The 14,507-nt window shown below is 42.4% G+C and overlaps 1 protein-coding gene across 1 annotated transcript in view; it reads left to right on the forward strand.

Annotated features, from left to right (window-relative positions):
• Window positions 1-1,536: 1,536 nt before the first annotated feature.
• The window catches only part of BMT2 (base methyltransferase of 25S rRNA 2 homolog), a 126,488-nt gene continuing 113,517 nt past the window's right edge, over window positions 1,537-14,507 (forward strand). Inside the window, 1 exon segment of the mRNA XM_062208953.1 lies at window positions 1,537-1,797. Coding sequence (XP_062064937.1) covers window positions 1,638-1,797 — 160 coding nt within the window. The 5' untranslated portion in view covers window positions 1,537-1,637.

The following is a 14,507-nucleotide window of genomic DNA, read 5'->3' on the forward strand; positions in this document are numbered from 1 at the left end:
CCCTTCACCTCCCAGTCTCCAACTCCTCCTGTGTTCTGGAGAGCGGGTGGAATACGTTGTTCTTCAGGGTCTTCACTTATTCAGAAAGCAGTGAGTTTTATTCACATTAATAAAATCATTGATCAAAAAGACTTCCTTGGGGCTGGTGCTGTGGCGCAGACGGCTAACGCCCTGGCCTGAAGCACCGGCATCTCATTTGACCGCCCGTTCTAGTCCTGGCAGCTCCACGTCCGATCCAGCTCTCTGCTATGGCCTGGGATAGCAATGAAAGATGGCCCAAGTCCTTGGCCCCTGCACCCGTGAGGGAGACACTGAAGAAGCTCCTGGCTTTGGATCAGTGTAGGTCCAGCCCGTTGCGGCCAGTTAGAGAGTGAACCAGTGGATGGAAGACCTCTCTCTCTCTCTCTGCCTCTCCTCTGTGTAACTCTTTCAAATAAATAAATCTTAAAAAAAAAAAAAGAAAAAAAAAGACCTCCTTTGCAACAATGTTCCTATATCGTGTAACAACTGCAAAGCGGAGGTAGTCATAAGCTAACAATTCATCAAGGACTCCCATGTTGGACAGCCAACGCTCCAGCAGCTGCAGGCAACTTGAGGAGCTCCTGCGGAGTTGACATCTCTCTCTCTAGCGCGCAGTGTTCCACCTTTCTGGGCCTGAAGTCAGTAATCACATTCCCCCAGGGGGCTCCCCAAAACCAAGGAAAGGAGGCGAGGAGGCACAGTGGATGCCATTCCCACTCAGGCACACTCTGCATAGCCTAACCCTCCAAATGGGAGGGCGGGCGGTCACCTCCACCGATTCTTGAAAGTTCTGCAGCGACTTCCACCAGGACAGGCTTCCTCCAACACCGTGGGACTGCAAACATTCTGGAATGTTGTGGGGTTGCCATCTTTCCCCCTCCTCCCGCATCTCCTATTGCCTTTCTCGGCCCTGTCCTATCCCCATTTTCTCTTTTCTTAGACCAGCAGCAGCACTGCAGGCTACCACCATCGGCTACCTTCGTCGGCTGGTGACCTAAATCAGCTTTTTGTAGGCAGACCTCCTCCCTGCCAAATCATCTGAAAGTCCCCGAAGCTAAAGGGAACCTTAGCTGTGACATGGTGCAGGAGAGGCTCAGGTAGATGACCCTCGCTGCGCCGCGCCAGATTATAAATCGCAGACGCTGACGGCCGCGGACGACGTGAGGAAAGCTGGACAACAGAATGAAGCCCCCAAGTAAGCAAACTTGGGTTGCGCAAGCGCGCCGAGCACTTCGCGGCTCCTGAGGCCCTGCAAAGCGCCTGCGCACAGACTCCGGGGCGGGACCGTTGAGTGAAGAGCACACGCACTCAAGCCCTCCCACCGCTCCAGCGCCCGGCCCACAAGCCCCGCCTCCTCCAGCTGCTCGCCTTCCCAAACAACCTGGTGCGCCGCCGGCGCTCTCCGACCATTGGCTCTCGGCCTTTTCCGTTTCCGCCCAGCCTTCCACAGTCCACCAATCAACTTGCGCGTTGGGGTAAAGGACCACCTCCGAAGCTGTCGCTCCTGTGCCTCAGCCGCCTCCGGTTGCTGCCTCCGCTGCTGCCTTCTCCTTCCCCACCTCCTCCGTCAGGGGAGCGTCTGCGGGGGCCTGAGGGGCGGCGGCGGCGGCTGTGATATGGAGCCGGGGGACGGCCGCCGAAGCGCCGATCGTGGGCAGGGGGCCGGGCCCCGGAACACTCCGCCGCCCCGGGAGCAGGAGCGGAAGCTGGAGCAGGAGAAGCTCTCGGGAGTGGTGAAGAGCGTCCACCGGCGACTCCGCAAGAAGTACCGAGAAGGTAAACAGCGAGCTGGGGTGGGGGGGGAGGGGAGGCGTCATCACCCCAACCCCTGGTCACTTCTCCCCTCCCCCAGAGAGGCCACCATTGGAACTTAAAGGAGCTGCACGTCAGCCGCTGCCGGTGCCGCTTTCCCAGGCCGGGTCCGAGTCCTCCGTGGGCGTCGGGCATGCTCCTCCCGCCCCCTTTTCTTCGAGGGCCCTTCGGGAGAGTTCCAGGCCTGTGGAGGAACTGAGTCCCCACCCCCTCCAAATCCCTGTCCCCAGCTGGGGTGCTGAGATTGTCGTCACCGCGCGCGCTCACACGGGAGAGGTAGGGGCCGCTCGTCGCGAGAGACGCCAAGGGACAGCGCGAGGACAGGTACCAGCAGCCAGCGCCAGGCCGGCGGCAGGCAGCCCGAGTTGCCCCTCACTCCCTGGCGCTGACCAGCCTGTTGTTCCTTCGACTTCCTGGCCGGACCCTCGTTCTTGGGCCCTGCTCAGCCTCTTGGAATTGGCTTCCCGGGCTGCAAAGTCAGCAGGCCTTTTCGCGGACTGAACTTCATCTTGTTAAAAGGAGGACGGGCTGCATCCACGCCTGCCACCCCCACTCTCCAAATACTTGATCTTAGTGTTTAGTTAGGCGGGTGAGGGCGAAATCTGGGGCAGGTTCTGAAAATACTGCTTGGTTTGAAGAGTCTGTAACTACCGAGCCTTCTGAAAGCAGTTGCCTAAGAAGCCACCATCAGTGGGAACCCCCTCCGTGGAAGATCTTGAGTGATCATTCCCAGCTTTTGCTTCTGCCTGAGGAATGATTCTAGTTGGAGTCTACAGTTAGCCTGGGTATTTTTAAATATAGACTCCTGAGCAGAGCAATTTTACATTATTTTTGGCAGTGAAAATTCTGTTTTGTATGCTCAGAAATTTCTCTGAGTATCAAAATGGTGGTGGATAATTTTCAGTAGTTTTCACTTAGCTTAATTGCAGACTGCAAAGTCAGCAGCTTTCTGGTGTTAGTGTTAATAGTTTAGTAGGAGCAAAGTTATGGCAGTGAAGGGACAGAGAATTGGAAGGGTATGGTAACTTTTGAGTCATACACTTCAGTGACTCTAGAAAGTTAAAACTCAGTGTCTTGTTGCTTTGAATAAAGGTGATGTTGCATTTTTCAAACTGTTCAAAGCTTTTTCCCCTTAGCAACCCAAGCCTAGCTTTAATGGAGGCTACTTGAGTAATCATCCCCAAAGATGGTTTATGGTTTTTTTTTTTAATAGGTAGCAATAGGAACAGTTCCATAGTTAGGGATGTTGAAATTTGTTTTTTAAAAATGCTTTCAACCTCAGCCCACAACTTATTCAGTAAAATGAGTAGTTACCATAGCAACAACTGCATCGGTCTTGATACTCAAAGAATGTACTTACATAATGGCATTCACTGTAGATTTTTGTTATTTGGAGAAATGAAATAAATGGACACACTTCCCTGCAATTTACCATGGTATTTTGTAGAAAATGAAGTGCATCTTTTTAAAGAAGATGACTAACATATAATTGTTTCCATTTTTACCTTTTTATAATACTTTCATTATTGTATTATTCATTTATGAATAGGTTCCACTTACATTAACACAAAGCTAAAGTGCCATCATCTCTTCAAACGCAGTTTGTTCTAGATTATTTCCCACATGTTTAAACGTGTTTTTAATCTTGACTATCAACCACAGGAACATACTTAGAATGAGAATTGGTAGTTGAAAGTTACCAGAGCTGGAATAGTTACATGTAGTTCATAAGTGAGTGAATGATCTAGTAGGCTTCTGGGAAGATAAAGTCCTAGCAGTCTAAACATTTGAATGAGACTGTTATTTAGGCATTTTAATACCCTGAATTCCACCAATAATCTAGACTTCTCTAGGCTTTGTTCAGTGATATACAAAGCCCTAGCAGTGAACTAGCAGTATAAATGATCCTAATAAACGTTCCTTTTCTACCTTTATTTCTGACAAATAGATCAAATTTTAGTTGTATGAAGGCCACCTGTGAAAACAGTCTGTGCAAATAATTCCTCCAAATAATTTTTAGTGTTTTACTTTGGGGGGGCTTGGTATTGTAATATTGATGTTCTCTAGTCTATCGTGTTTTACAAATTTCATTTGCAAGTAAGCTGTTAAAATAGTAATAGAGGGGCTGCGTAGGTGCTAAGTCAACTTACAGAGACCTGTTTAATCAGTACATACCTGAACTCCAGCACTAATAACTATGGAAACTATTCTCCTTTTATAATTTCCCTACCAGAAAATATAGTGAAAATTCAGTTTCATCTCTTAGAATGTTAGACCAGAAGGAACCTTAGCATTTATCAGTGATTCGCAAATATGGCTTAATAGCAAGCGTATCTGAGTTCCTTTAGAAAATTCCAGCTTTCCACCTCAGATTTAGTTTCTCTATCATTAAGGCTTAGAAATCTGTCGGCCAGATTGTGGCGTGGTAATCTAGCCCCTTAATTTTATAGATGAATTAGCAAGTCCCAAAAAGACTAATGTGCTTGAAGTTTAAATAGTTCATCATTAGCATTCTGTGTATCTTATGAGAATAAAAACCTCCACCCCAATTCCAAGCCCATATGACTCCAAATGTTAGAATGAGAGGGAACATGGGAAACAGGAAGCAGTCCTAGAATTTGGGTTAGGGAAAAGGTTATAAATTGATGAGAGTGGGTGATCCCTGAGATAGGTATGATTAGCTGAGTTGAGGCTGTGGGTTTTTAAGGGAGAGATGGTAGGGAAGGAAATAAATTTGTGTGGAATGAAGAAAGAAGGAAAATAGTCATGGAATGTTAAGGACAGTAGTGAGAGCTAGACAAGGTTAGGTTGGAGAATAAAGTTTTCTGTTAACTCTGGTAGTGGAATTGAAAATAAAGCAGGAGGAATAAAGAAAATGAGATTTTTCTGCTGACGTAAGAAAAGATTTCACTCCACTGTTTTCCAGTTCAGTTGTCAAGCTGGTTTTTTTCTTTAAAGATATATTTATTTATTTGAAAGTTAGAGTTATACAAAGAGAGAAGGAGAGGCAGAGAGAGAGAGAGGTCAGTCTTCCATCTACTGGTTCACTACCCAGTTGGCCAAAACAGCTGGAGCTGTACTGATCCAAAGCCAGGAGCTTCTGGGTCTCCCGTGTGGGCGCAGAGACCCAAGGACTTCAGCCATCCTATATTGCTTTCTTAGGCCATAGTAGATAGCTGGATTGAAAGTGGAGTAGCCAGGACTCGAACCAGTGCCCATATGGGATGCTGGTGCTGCAGGTGTCAGCTTTACCCACTACACCACTGTGCCGGCCCTCAAGCTGACGTTTGTTGATAGTCATGAGAAGGCTTCGAATTGGGGCAATAGATAGGTGGGTAGATTGTAAAGACTACCCGGGAGGTTTTTTTTTTGTTTTTTTTTGTTTTTTTTTTTTTTTTGGACAGAGTTATAGACAGAGAGAGAGAGAGAAAGGTCTTCCTTCCGTTGGTTCACTCCCCAAATGGCCGCTATGGCCGGCGCTGCGCTGATCCGAAGTCAGGAACCAGGTGCTTCCTCCCGGTCTCCCATGCGGGTGCAGGAGACCAAGCACTTGGGCCATCCTCCACTGCACTCCCGGGCCACAGCAGAGAGCTGTACTGAAGAGGAGCAACCGGGACTAGAACCTGGTGCTGATATGGGATGCTGGCGCCACAGGCAGAGGATTAACCAAGTGAGCCATGGTGCCGGCCCTACCAGGGAGTTTTAATACACTTGTTTTCTTTTTTTCCTGTTTATTTTATTTTATTTACTTGAAACAGTTAGAGAGATCTCCCATCTGCTGCTTCATTCCCCAAATGGCTGCATTGGCTGGGACTGTGGCAGGCTGAAGCCAGGAGCCTAGAACTCCATCCAGGTCTCCCATGTGGATGACAGAGTACCAGGCATTATGGGCCATCTGCTGCTGCTTTTTCAGATGCATTAACAGGGAGCTGGATCTGAAGTGGAGCACTCAGGACCCTAACTGGTGCTTGTATGGTTTGCCAGCATCACAGGCTGAGGCTTAACCAGCTGTACCACAATGCCAGTCCCTTTTTCTGTTTTTTTTTTTTTTTTTTAAACCATTTTTCCCCTTTCTGCTCCATTTTACTGCCTATATTGTATTACTACTTGGAGGTCCTGTGTCAGTAGGGATAAGGATAAAGTGAGAATTGGAGATAAAGATCTGTTTTCTAGGCAGTAGTGGTATCTGAAGCAGTTACTAAAAGAAAATGGGAGGGAAATGCCTACTAGTGGTGATGAGAAAGGATGTTTCTGGTGTTAGCCATTTGTACATAGGAGACAGTCCTTAAAAAAAAATTTAAAAGATTTATTTATTTGAAAGGCAGAGTGACAGCTTCCATCCGCTGGTTTACTCCCTAAATGCCTGCAATAGCAGGGGCTACACCAGTTGGAAGCCAGGATCCAGGAACTCCATCTAGGTCTCCCGCATGAGTAGCAGGAATGCAAGTACTTGAGCCATCATTTATGGCCTCAGCAGTCTGTTTGGATCAGATGTGCAAAGTAGCTGGGGCTGTAATCAGCATGGGGTGCAGGCATCCCAGTTGGTGGCCTAACCTCCTGCAGCACAATGCCCATCCAATATTTAGACTGAATTTATGTAAATGAAAATATGTGTGCATTTTTTTTTAAAAAGATTGATTTATTTGGAAGAGTTACAGGGGCAGAGAGAGGGGAAGAGATAGCAAGATCTTCCATCCGCTGGTTCACTCCCCAAATAGCCACATTGGCTGGGGCTGGGCCAGGCCAAAGCCACCAGCCATCTTTTGGATCTACCATGTGGGAGTGGGGGCTCAAGCACTTAGGCCATTTTCTACTGCTTTTCCAGGTGCATTAGCAGGGTGCTGGATTGGAAGTGGAGTAGCCTGGAGTTGAATCTCTGCGTGTATGTGATGCCTGCATTGCAGGCAGCAACTTTACCTGCTCTGCCACAACAAAATCTGACCAAAAATACTTCAAATATATCATAGGATTTGTAGACAGATTTATAGTAAGAAATGACCAATTTTGCTTTCCAAACACAACTTTATTATTTAATCAAATGTGCTGCCTGATGACAACATGTCAGATTGAGAATTGAAGTTGAACCATGTGTATTTTCGGTTTCCTTTGTATGATTTTTTTCCCCCATAATCCTATTCACATGAGCCCATTCCAGTAATGGTTGTTATTTTCCTGGTGTTTCTTTTTCCAAACTTAAAGTAGTCATGCAAACATTCCAAGAAAATTTAAAAAACTGAAGCTCTTGGGAATAAAAGTAAGATCTGTGTTCCTTTTAGTTTTGATTTTTAAGCCTATTTTATGAATATCTTCATCATAGGAAGTTTCATCAATTCATTCAGTCCCTGAATTTACTTATTGTACATGCCAAAATTAACACATTTTATCACATAAACCCATCCAGCTCAAATGTTAGGCAGAAAAATAAAAGTAGGTACTAAACGGTTAACAATGTTTTTCTCAAGGTCATGGAATTATGAGTGATCTTCATTATACTTTTCTAAAAGTCCCATGTTAATAGTAAAGATAACAATACAAATGTAGTTAAAATGACCAAGATTATTGATTTTGAAGCAGAAGAAAACACAGAATTTTTTGGCTCTATAAACTAAGTCCAGAGAAAAATGGTGTTACAAAGGTTAGCAATTGAGAACAGCATTTTCCAAATCAAGGATTAAATAGCCTGTTTCAGATGTTTAATATTTCTTCATAGTTTGAGACTATGAAGGATGAGGTAGAGGTTCAGCCAGCATAGTTGTTTAGGATAAACAGAAAAATTGATTAGTGAACGATTGTTCTTTAGCAAACATCTAAAATTGAAATTATGAACAAAGGAGGGAAATCTTTGAAACAGAAATAAATCTTTTAAATTGAAATCAGAAAGTCTAAAAGTGAAAGAGTGAATGTAAATGTTGGTGTTTGTCCTGAAACAAAGATTTGAAATTGTGGGGCCAGCACATGGTGTAGTGGGTAAAGCTGCCACCTGCAGTGCTGGCATCCAGTATGGTCGCCCGTTCGAGTCCTGGCTGCTCCACTTCCCATCCAGCTCTCTGCTATGGCCTGGAAAAGTTGAAGATGGCCCAAGTGCTTGGGCCCCTGCACCCACGTGGGAGACCGGGAGGAAGCACCTGGCTACTGGCTTTGGATGGGTGCAGCTCTGACTGTTGCAGCCATCTGGGGAGTGAACCAGTGGATGGAAGACCCCCCCCTCCCCCCCTCCCTCCCTCTCACTGTCTGTAACTCTACCTCTCAAATAAATAAATAAAATCTTAAAGATTTGAAATTGTTTTAAAATTAGAATAACAGACTTTTTTTAATTGAGCTTTTCTTAATTTATTTTCTTTAGTGACCCTTCAGTAGAGCTATTTTAAAATACTGACCGACTCTATGACCTTAAGAAACTTTGAACAGGTTCTCTGTTTTCTCCTGTTTTCAAATGAGGTTTTCCCCTGTTTTTATTTGGTATTTTTCCCATTAACAAACATGGTGATACATAATCAAAAAGCTTTTTTGATAGTCTTTGCTTGATCAGCAAAATAAGTAAGGAAAAGACTACACACAGTTTAGTTCACTCTAGGAGAGCTTGAATTTTTATTCTAGCAGGGTAAGTAAAAAGAGAGGGAGAGAGGAAGGAGCTTAATACTCAGTACACTAATAGAGAAAGGTAGTATTAATTTTGTAAATTCAGTGAAAGGTGCATAATGGGTAGGCAGTGAGTGTTAGATATTTGATTTGTTACTATTGTCATCTTTGTGGCAAGGTATCCTTTTAGGGACTATTTATGCTTCAAAGAAAACAGTAAAAACCAAGATATGGATGCAGAGCATTTGTTTTATGGCAAAAACAACAAATATATTGGTTCCACAACAATCTTATCTTTGAACTTTATAGAATATAGGTGTCTATGTTATTTGAAAACTCCACAGAATGTATACTTGACAAAGAGATTGAAGAACACTAAACTAAAATTCTAGATTGCAGTAGGAGGAAGTCTAGAAGATAAGAAACTCCTTAGGATACTGTTAACAGTATCCTGATTTAAATTTGATAATGACACAGATAACAGTAGTGATCTCTGAACTAGAGAAAAGACAAAGACTCTGAAGATCAGAGTTAAAGCAGTTTTAGTGAAGGTAAGGAGAAAAAGCCAAGATGATGCCAAGGTTTGTTGCTTGAGAAAATGTAGGAAGTAGCCATTAGTATCCAGTTTGGAAATTTATATGTTTGCAAAAGAGTAGGGGATAGGGAGAACGGTTAGGCAGATTGGCTTATTAAAGGGTTGGTAGCAATGATTTAGCTTGGAACATATCCTTTGGAAGGTTACGATTAGAATCCATCTCTGGGGAGGTTAACTGTCAAGGGCAGGTGAATTGCCCAACAGAATGGTGGTAATGTGTTCGCAGTACAGATCTTTGGATAACACAGAGGTTAAGGTTTGGAAGGAAAAGTGGAACATAGTGATTGGGGCCGGCACCACGGCTCAATAGGCTAATCCTCCACCTAGCAGTGCCGGCACACCAGGTTCTAGTCTCGGTCGGGGCACCGGATTCTGTCCCGGTTGCCCCTCTTCCAGGCCAGCTCTCTGCTATGGCCCAAGTGCTTGGGCCCTGCACCCGTGTGGGAGACCAGGAGAAGCACCTGGCTCCTGCCTTTGGATCAGCGCGGTGCGCCAGCCGCGGTGCGCCGGCCGCTGCGGCCATTGGAGGGTGAACCAACAGCAAAAGGAAGACCTTTCTCTCTCTCTCACTGTCCACTCTGTCAAAAAAAAAAAAAAAAAAAAAAAACATAGTGATTGGCTTTGATTTTGAAAGAGTTTCAGTTTCTGTTGGCTTAGGTTTTGTGTCTGTTTTCTTTTATGTGTATATTATATTTGCAGCTTTACAGTATCCAAGGCAAAGGCAGTGGTTTTTGGTTTTTGTTAAGCAGTGGTTCTTAAGCTTTAGTGTGTGCTTCCTCTGCTGAGTGTTTAAAATGCTGATACCTAGGCTTCAGAAAGCAGTTCAGTGGGTCTGCAATTGGGGTCTAGGAATCCACATATTTAATCATCTCCTGTGTGCAGATGATTGGTCACTTTTTGAAAAATACTGAACTAAGGTTTCTCTTAGAAAAATAAGGCACTTTAATGCTGAAGCATGTGCTTGTCTGGAGAGCTATAATTATTTTTCATATTCCTTGTTCATGTGTACCTTTGAAAGAGTTTGTAGTAAAAACACAGTATACAAAGTAAAGCATCAATAACTTACGATTTTTTCATGGTAGGTATTATGTATACTACTTTGTAAAGAGTTCCTTGTTTTAAAGGTGTATTGTCAGTATGAAAAGTTACCTTTAAGTTTCTCTGTTGATACTTTTGACATGTATATTGTTTTCTTATGTTAGATTTTTATTTATTTTGTTGCTACTTCTATAGAGAAAATAATATTCTTACATGATTACCTTACTATTTGTCACATGGTCCCTATTATAACCACCTCTCCTTGCAAGAAGGTTGTTTTATCTTTTTGCTACTCTTAACTTTTAAATTGTAACTTTTGTACACAAATATTTTTAAGTCAATTTATGCTTATATCTTCTTACATTGAATATATTAGATTAATTTTATCCTTTATTAAGTGTCCAAATTATTATTTTGGACATTCTGAACATTTTTTCTATAAATAAAATTATAAAAATAAAGTATACAGATATTATAAAGTGCCTTGCTTGTCCTTAAATAAATGTTTGATAAATGTTTGTTAAATCAATTAGCCCTATTTTACCATAAATAGTGAATTCTGTTTCTCTTCTTCTCTTTCCTCTTAAACATTGGTCCCTGCATACCAGTGTCAATCTGATTTTTTTTTTTTATTTTAAGATTTTTGAGTCCACAGAAATAAGAATTAATAGGATACTGCAATGAATGTAATGACTGTCTCTATGTTTTGGTATTAAAAGATCATAACAATTTTAATTTTTTTAAGATTTAGGGGCTGGTGCTGTGGCATAGCGGGTAAAGCCGCCACCTGCAGTACCGGCATCCCATATGGTCACCGGTTTGAGTCCTGGCTGCTGTACTTCCAATCTAGCTCTCTGCTATTGCCTAGGAAAGCAGTTGAAGATGGCCCAAGTGCTTGGGCCCCTGCTCCCACCTGGGAGACTCGGAAGAAGCTCCTGGCTCCTGGCTTTGGATTGGTGCATCTCCAGCCATTGCGGCCAACTGGGGAGTGAACCAGCGGATGGAAGACACCTCTCTGCCTCTCCTTCTCTCTCTGTAACTGTATCAAATAAATAAATAAATTTTTATAAAAAAGATTTGAGAGGCTGAGTGACGGGAGGGGAGGAGGATGGGAAGTGAGAGAGAGAGAAAGATATTGAAGATTGATTGATCTTCCATCTGCTGATATGCTCCTCTGATGACTATAAGGGCCAATGGCTGGGACTGGGCCAAGGCAAAGCTAGGAGCCTAGAACTCCATCTTGGTCTCCCACATGGGTGGCAGGGGCCCAAGTATTTGGGCCTTCTTTAGCTGCTTTCTCATATACATTAGCAGGGATCTAGCTTTAACTCAAACCAGTGTTCAAAATGGGATGCCTGCATGGCAAGCGGCAGTTTAGCTTACTGTGTCACAACACTGGCCCCATTTGTGTGTTTGTATATATTTACTTATAGTTATATACCCTAACTTCACACACACACACAAAATTCAGCCCGAACTTCAGTCCTCTAAATTTTGTAGGCAGAGTTTATATTGGTTCCAAAGTCTGACGTTGGAGAACCTCTGATCTGAACTGTCCTGATTTATTGTGCCTTAATATATACTGATGATCGTTATTTTAGAATAGATGCCTAATCCTCATTGTTTTGAAAGGGCATTTGAGTGTCCCCTATTCCCATTTATATAGAAATGGTCTGCTTAATGCAAATTAAATTCCAGGAGTTTGTTCAAAAGTCCTTTTGCTTGAAAGTTCAAAGTTACACTCACCAAGTGATCTTAGTGGTCATACACACATCTATAAGGCTATTTTTCACTAAACAGATGTTCATGATATTGTCTCCAACTTCTTGATATTTTCTTCTCCCTAGCTCAAATAAGTATTTTAATCATAAATATGTTATAATTAGAGGCTGTTCCAAAGGAGATATACCATGAGCCAAATATTAATTTTAGATAATAAGTTTAATCCATACTTTTTTTTTTTTAATTAAATTTTACTCTTCGGGTTACCTCAGTCCTCACTGCTGTCTGTATTATCTGACCAGACATGTAAGTGTACAACCTTGCCACCATACACCATCAGCTGCACCGTTGATTCATCTAAGATGTGTTAAAATACATGACCATTTCCCACGCCAGTCCTGTTAAATGAAACTTCTGGGTGATTCCAGTTGCAGCCACAGTTGAGAGCTGCTGCCAGAAATCTAACAAATAACGCAGTTGCAGAGACTGAATAACTTCATTTGACTGACAAAAGTCAATTTGTAGTTTGCAGTCCTTATACTTCGCTGTAGTGTAGAACTTTATATCTATGGAAGTTCATCAGAGGCAAGATGACATAACCATTGGAATATGACTTTGAATAATGTCTCAGAATGGCAGGTGAACTTGCTTCAACTTAGTGATGAGTTTCTCTGCTAACCTCGCATTACAGGAAATGACCTTTTGGGAGTGCTGATACCTCTCTCACTCACTAATTTGTTCCCTTTGGATCCATACTCAGAAGTAGGGTTGCTAGATCATATGATAGTTCTCTTTTTTGGTGTTTTGAGGCACCTCTCTGCTGTTCTCCACAGTGGCTAAACTTATTTACATGCCCATTAACAGCATACAAATGTTCTCTCTTGTCTTTTCTAAGTTTATTTTCAGTTTATTTGAAAGGCTGGTTCATTCCCTAAACTAAATAGCCAGGGCTGAATCAGGCAGAAGCCAGCAGCCAGGAGCACAATCTAGGTCTCTCACATGATCTACTGCCTCCCATGGAGCACATAGGCAGGAAATTGAAATCAAAAGCATAGCTGAGACTGGAACATAGGCACTCTGATAGGGGATGCGGGGTTCTCAGTGGCATCCTAATAGCTGCATGAAACACTGGCTCCGTTTTGGTCTTTTTGATGATACCTATCCTAATAGGTGTGAGATGATATCTCATTTACTTTGCATTTCCCTGATGATTAGTGATGCTTAGAGCCTTTTCGTATGCCTATTGGCCGTTTGTATGTTGTCTAAGGAGAAATGTCTGTTCGGCTCCTTTGCCTAGTGATCAGATTGTATTTTTTGCTGTGAATTGTGAGTTCCTTATATATTTTAGATACTAATCTTTTATCAGATACATGGTTTATAAATATATTCTTATTTTAAATTAGCCTCAGATTTATATTTACTAATTTCTTCTGTGCTTTATTTTTTTTTTTTTAAGATTTATTTATTTATTTGAAAGGCTGAGTTAGAGAAGGGGGGAGAGAGAGAAAGATATCTTCCATCTGCTGGTTCACTCCCAGAATGGCCTCATTGGCCGGGGCTGGGCCAGGATGAAGCCAGGAATTTTACTTTAGCAGCTACTTTGGTTTATTTACAATTTCGGTGTTTTCTGTATTTTTTAGCATGAAGAAAATTTAAATTTATATCTTCTTTCAAGTGGACACTCTGATTGAATTTAAATCCTTTCTTTTACTATATTGGATAGATCTTGAATGCTGACCTCAAGTTCTAGTTCTTGATTTGCTTTTTTTTTTTAAAGATTTTTTTATTTACTTGAAAGTCAGAATTACACAGAGAATGAGAGGCAGAGCGAGAAGGAGAGGTCTTCCATCCGCTGGTTCACTCCCCAGTTGGCTGCGATGGCTGGAGCTGTGCCCATCTGAAGCCAGGAGTCAGGAGCTTCTGCGGGTCTCCCATGCGGGAGTAGGACCCAAGGACTTGGGCCATCCTCTGCTGCTTTCCCAGGCCATTAGCAGAGAGTTGGATCAGATGTAGAGCAGCCTGGACTAGAAATGTCACCTGTAAGGGATGGTGGCTTTACCCACTACATCACAGCGCCGGCCCCAAACACTTTTTAATGCAAATGAAAACATTAAAAATTGAAGTTATCTATAGTTACTATGAATTGAATATAGGCCTAAAGAGAAATTTTGAATCCTTTCTCAAAACAGTGGTGCAGATGGCATGCCTCAGAATTCTTAAGAAAATATTTAAAGAGAATTTTGTTGAATGTGAAAACTTAAATGTCTTCTCAAAAGCTGTAGGGTAATAGGTTTATTTGTATTTAGTTATCTTTGCATCTTTTTACTACTTGAATAATTATAGAGAAAATTGATTTTCAAATTATACAATGTCATAGAAAGGGATCAAAGAATTTGTAGATGATGGCTTTGGTGCCCAGTATAACAAACTCTTAGTTCTCTCTGTGAGACAGAAACTGGGCTCAGAGTTACCAACCCCGATGGAATCCCTCTTTAAATGCATACTGCTTTCTTTTCTAGATTCTGCCTGTCTCCAGCAATATTGCAGTGATTATTGAGATAACCTCCTGTCTTTCAGGTGCACAATTCTAGAAGTGTTCTATATTCTTCACATTAGAAGCACCTTCAATAATGTACCTTGCTATTAGCTTTTTTCCTATGTTTATCTTTTTCCTCCTTTCCTTACTCTTTGTTTTCTAAGGTTCTCTCCCAAATAAACTACTTGTGCCCAGATTTATGTC

This window comes from Lepus europaeus, chromosome 1 (assembly GCF_033115175.1).
Source record: "Lepus europaeus isolate LE1 chromosome 1, mLepTim1.pri, whole genome shotgun sequence".
NCBI lineage: Eukaryota > Metazoa > Chordata > Mammalia > Lagomorpha > Leporidae > Lepus > Lepus europaeus.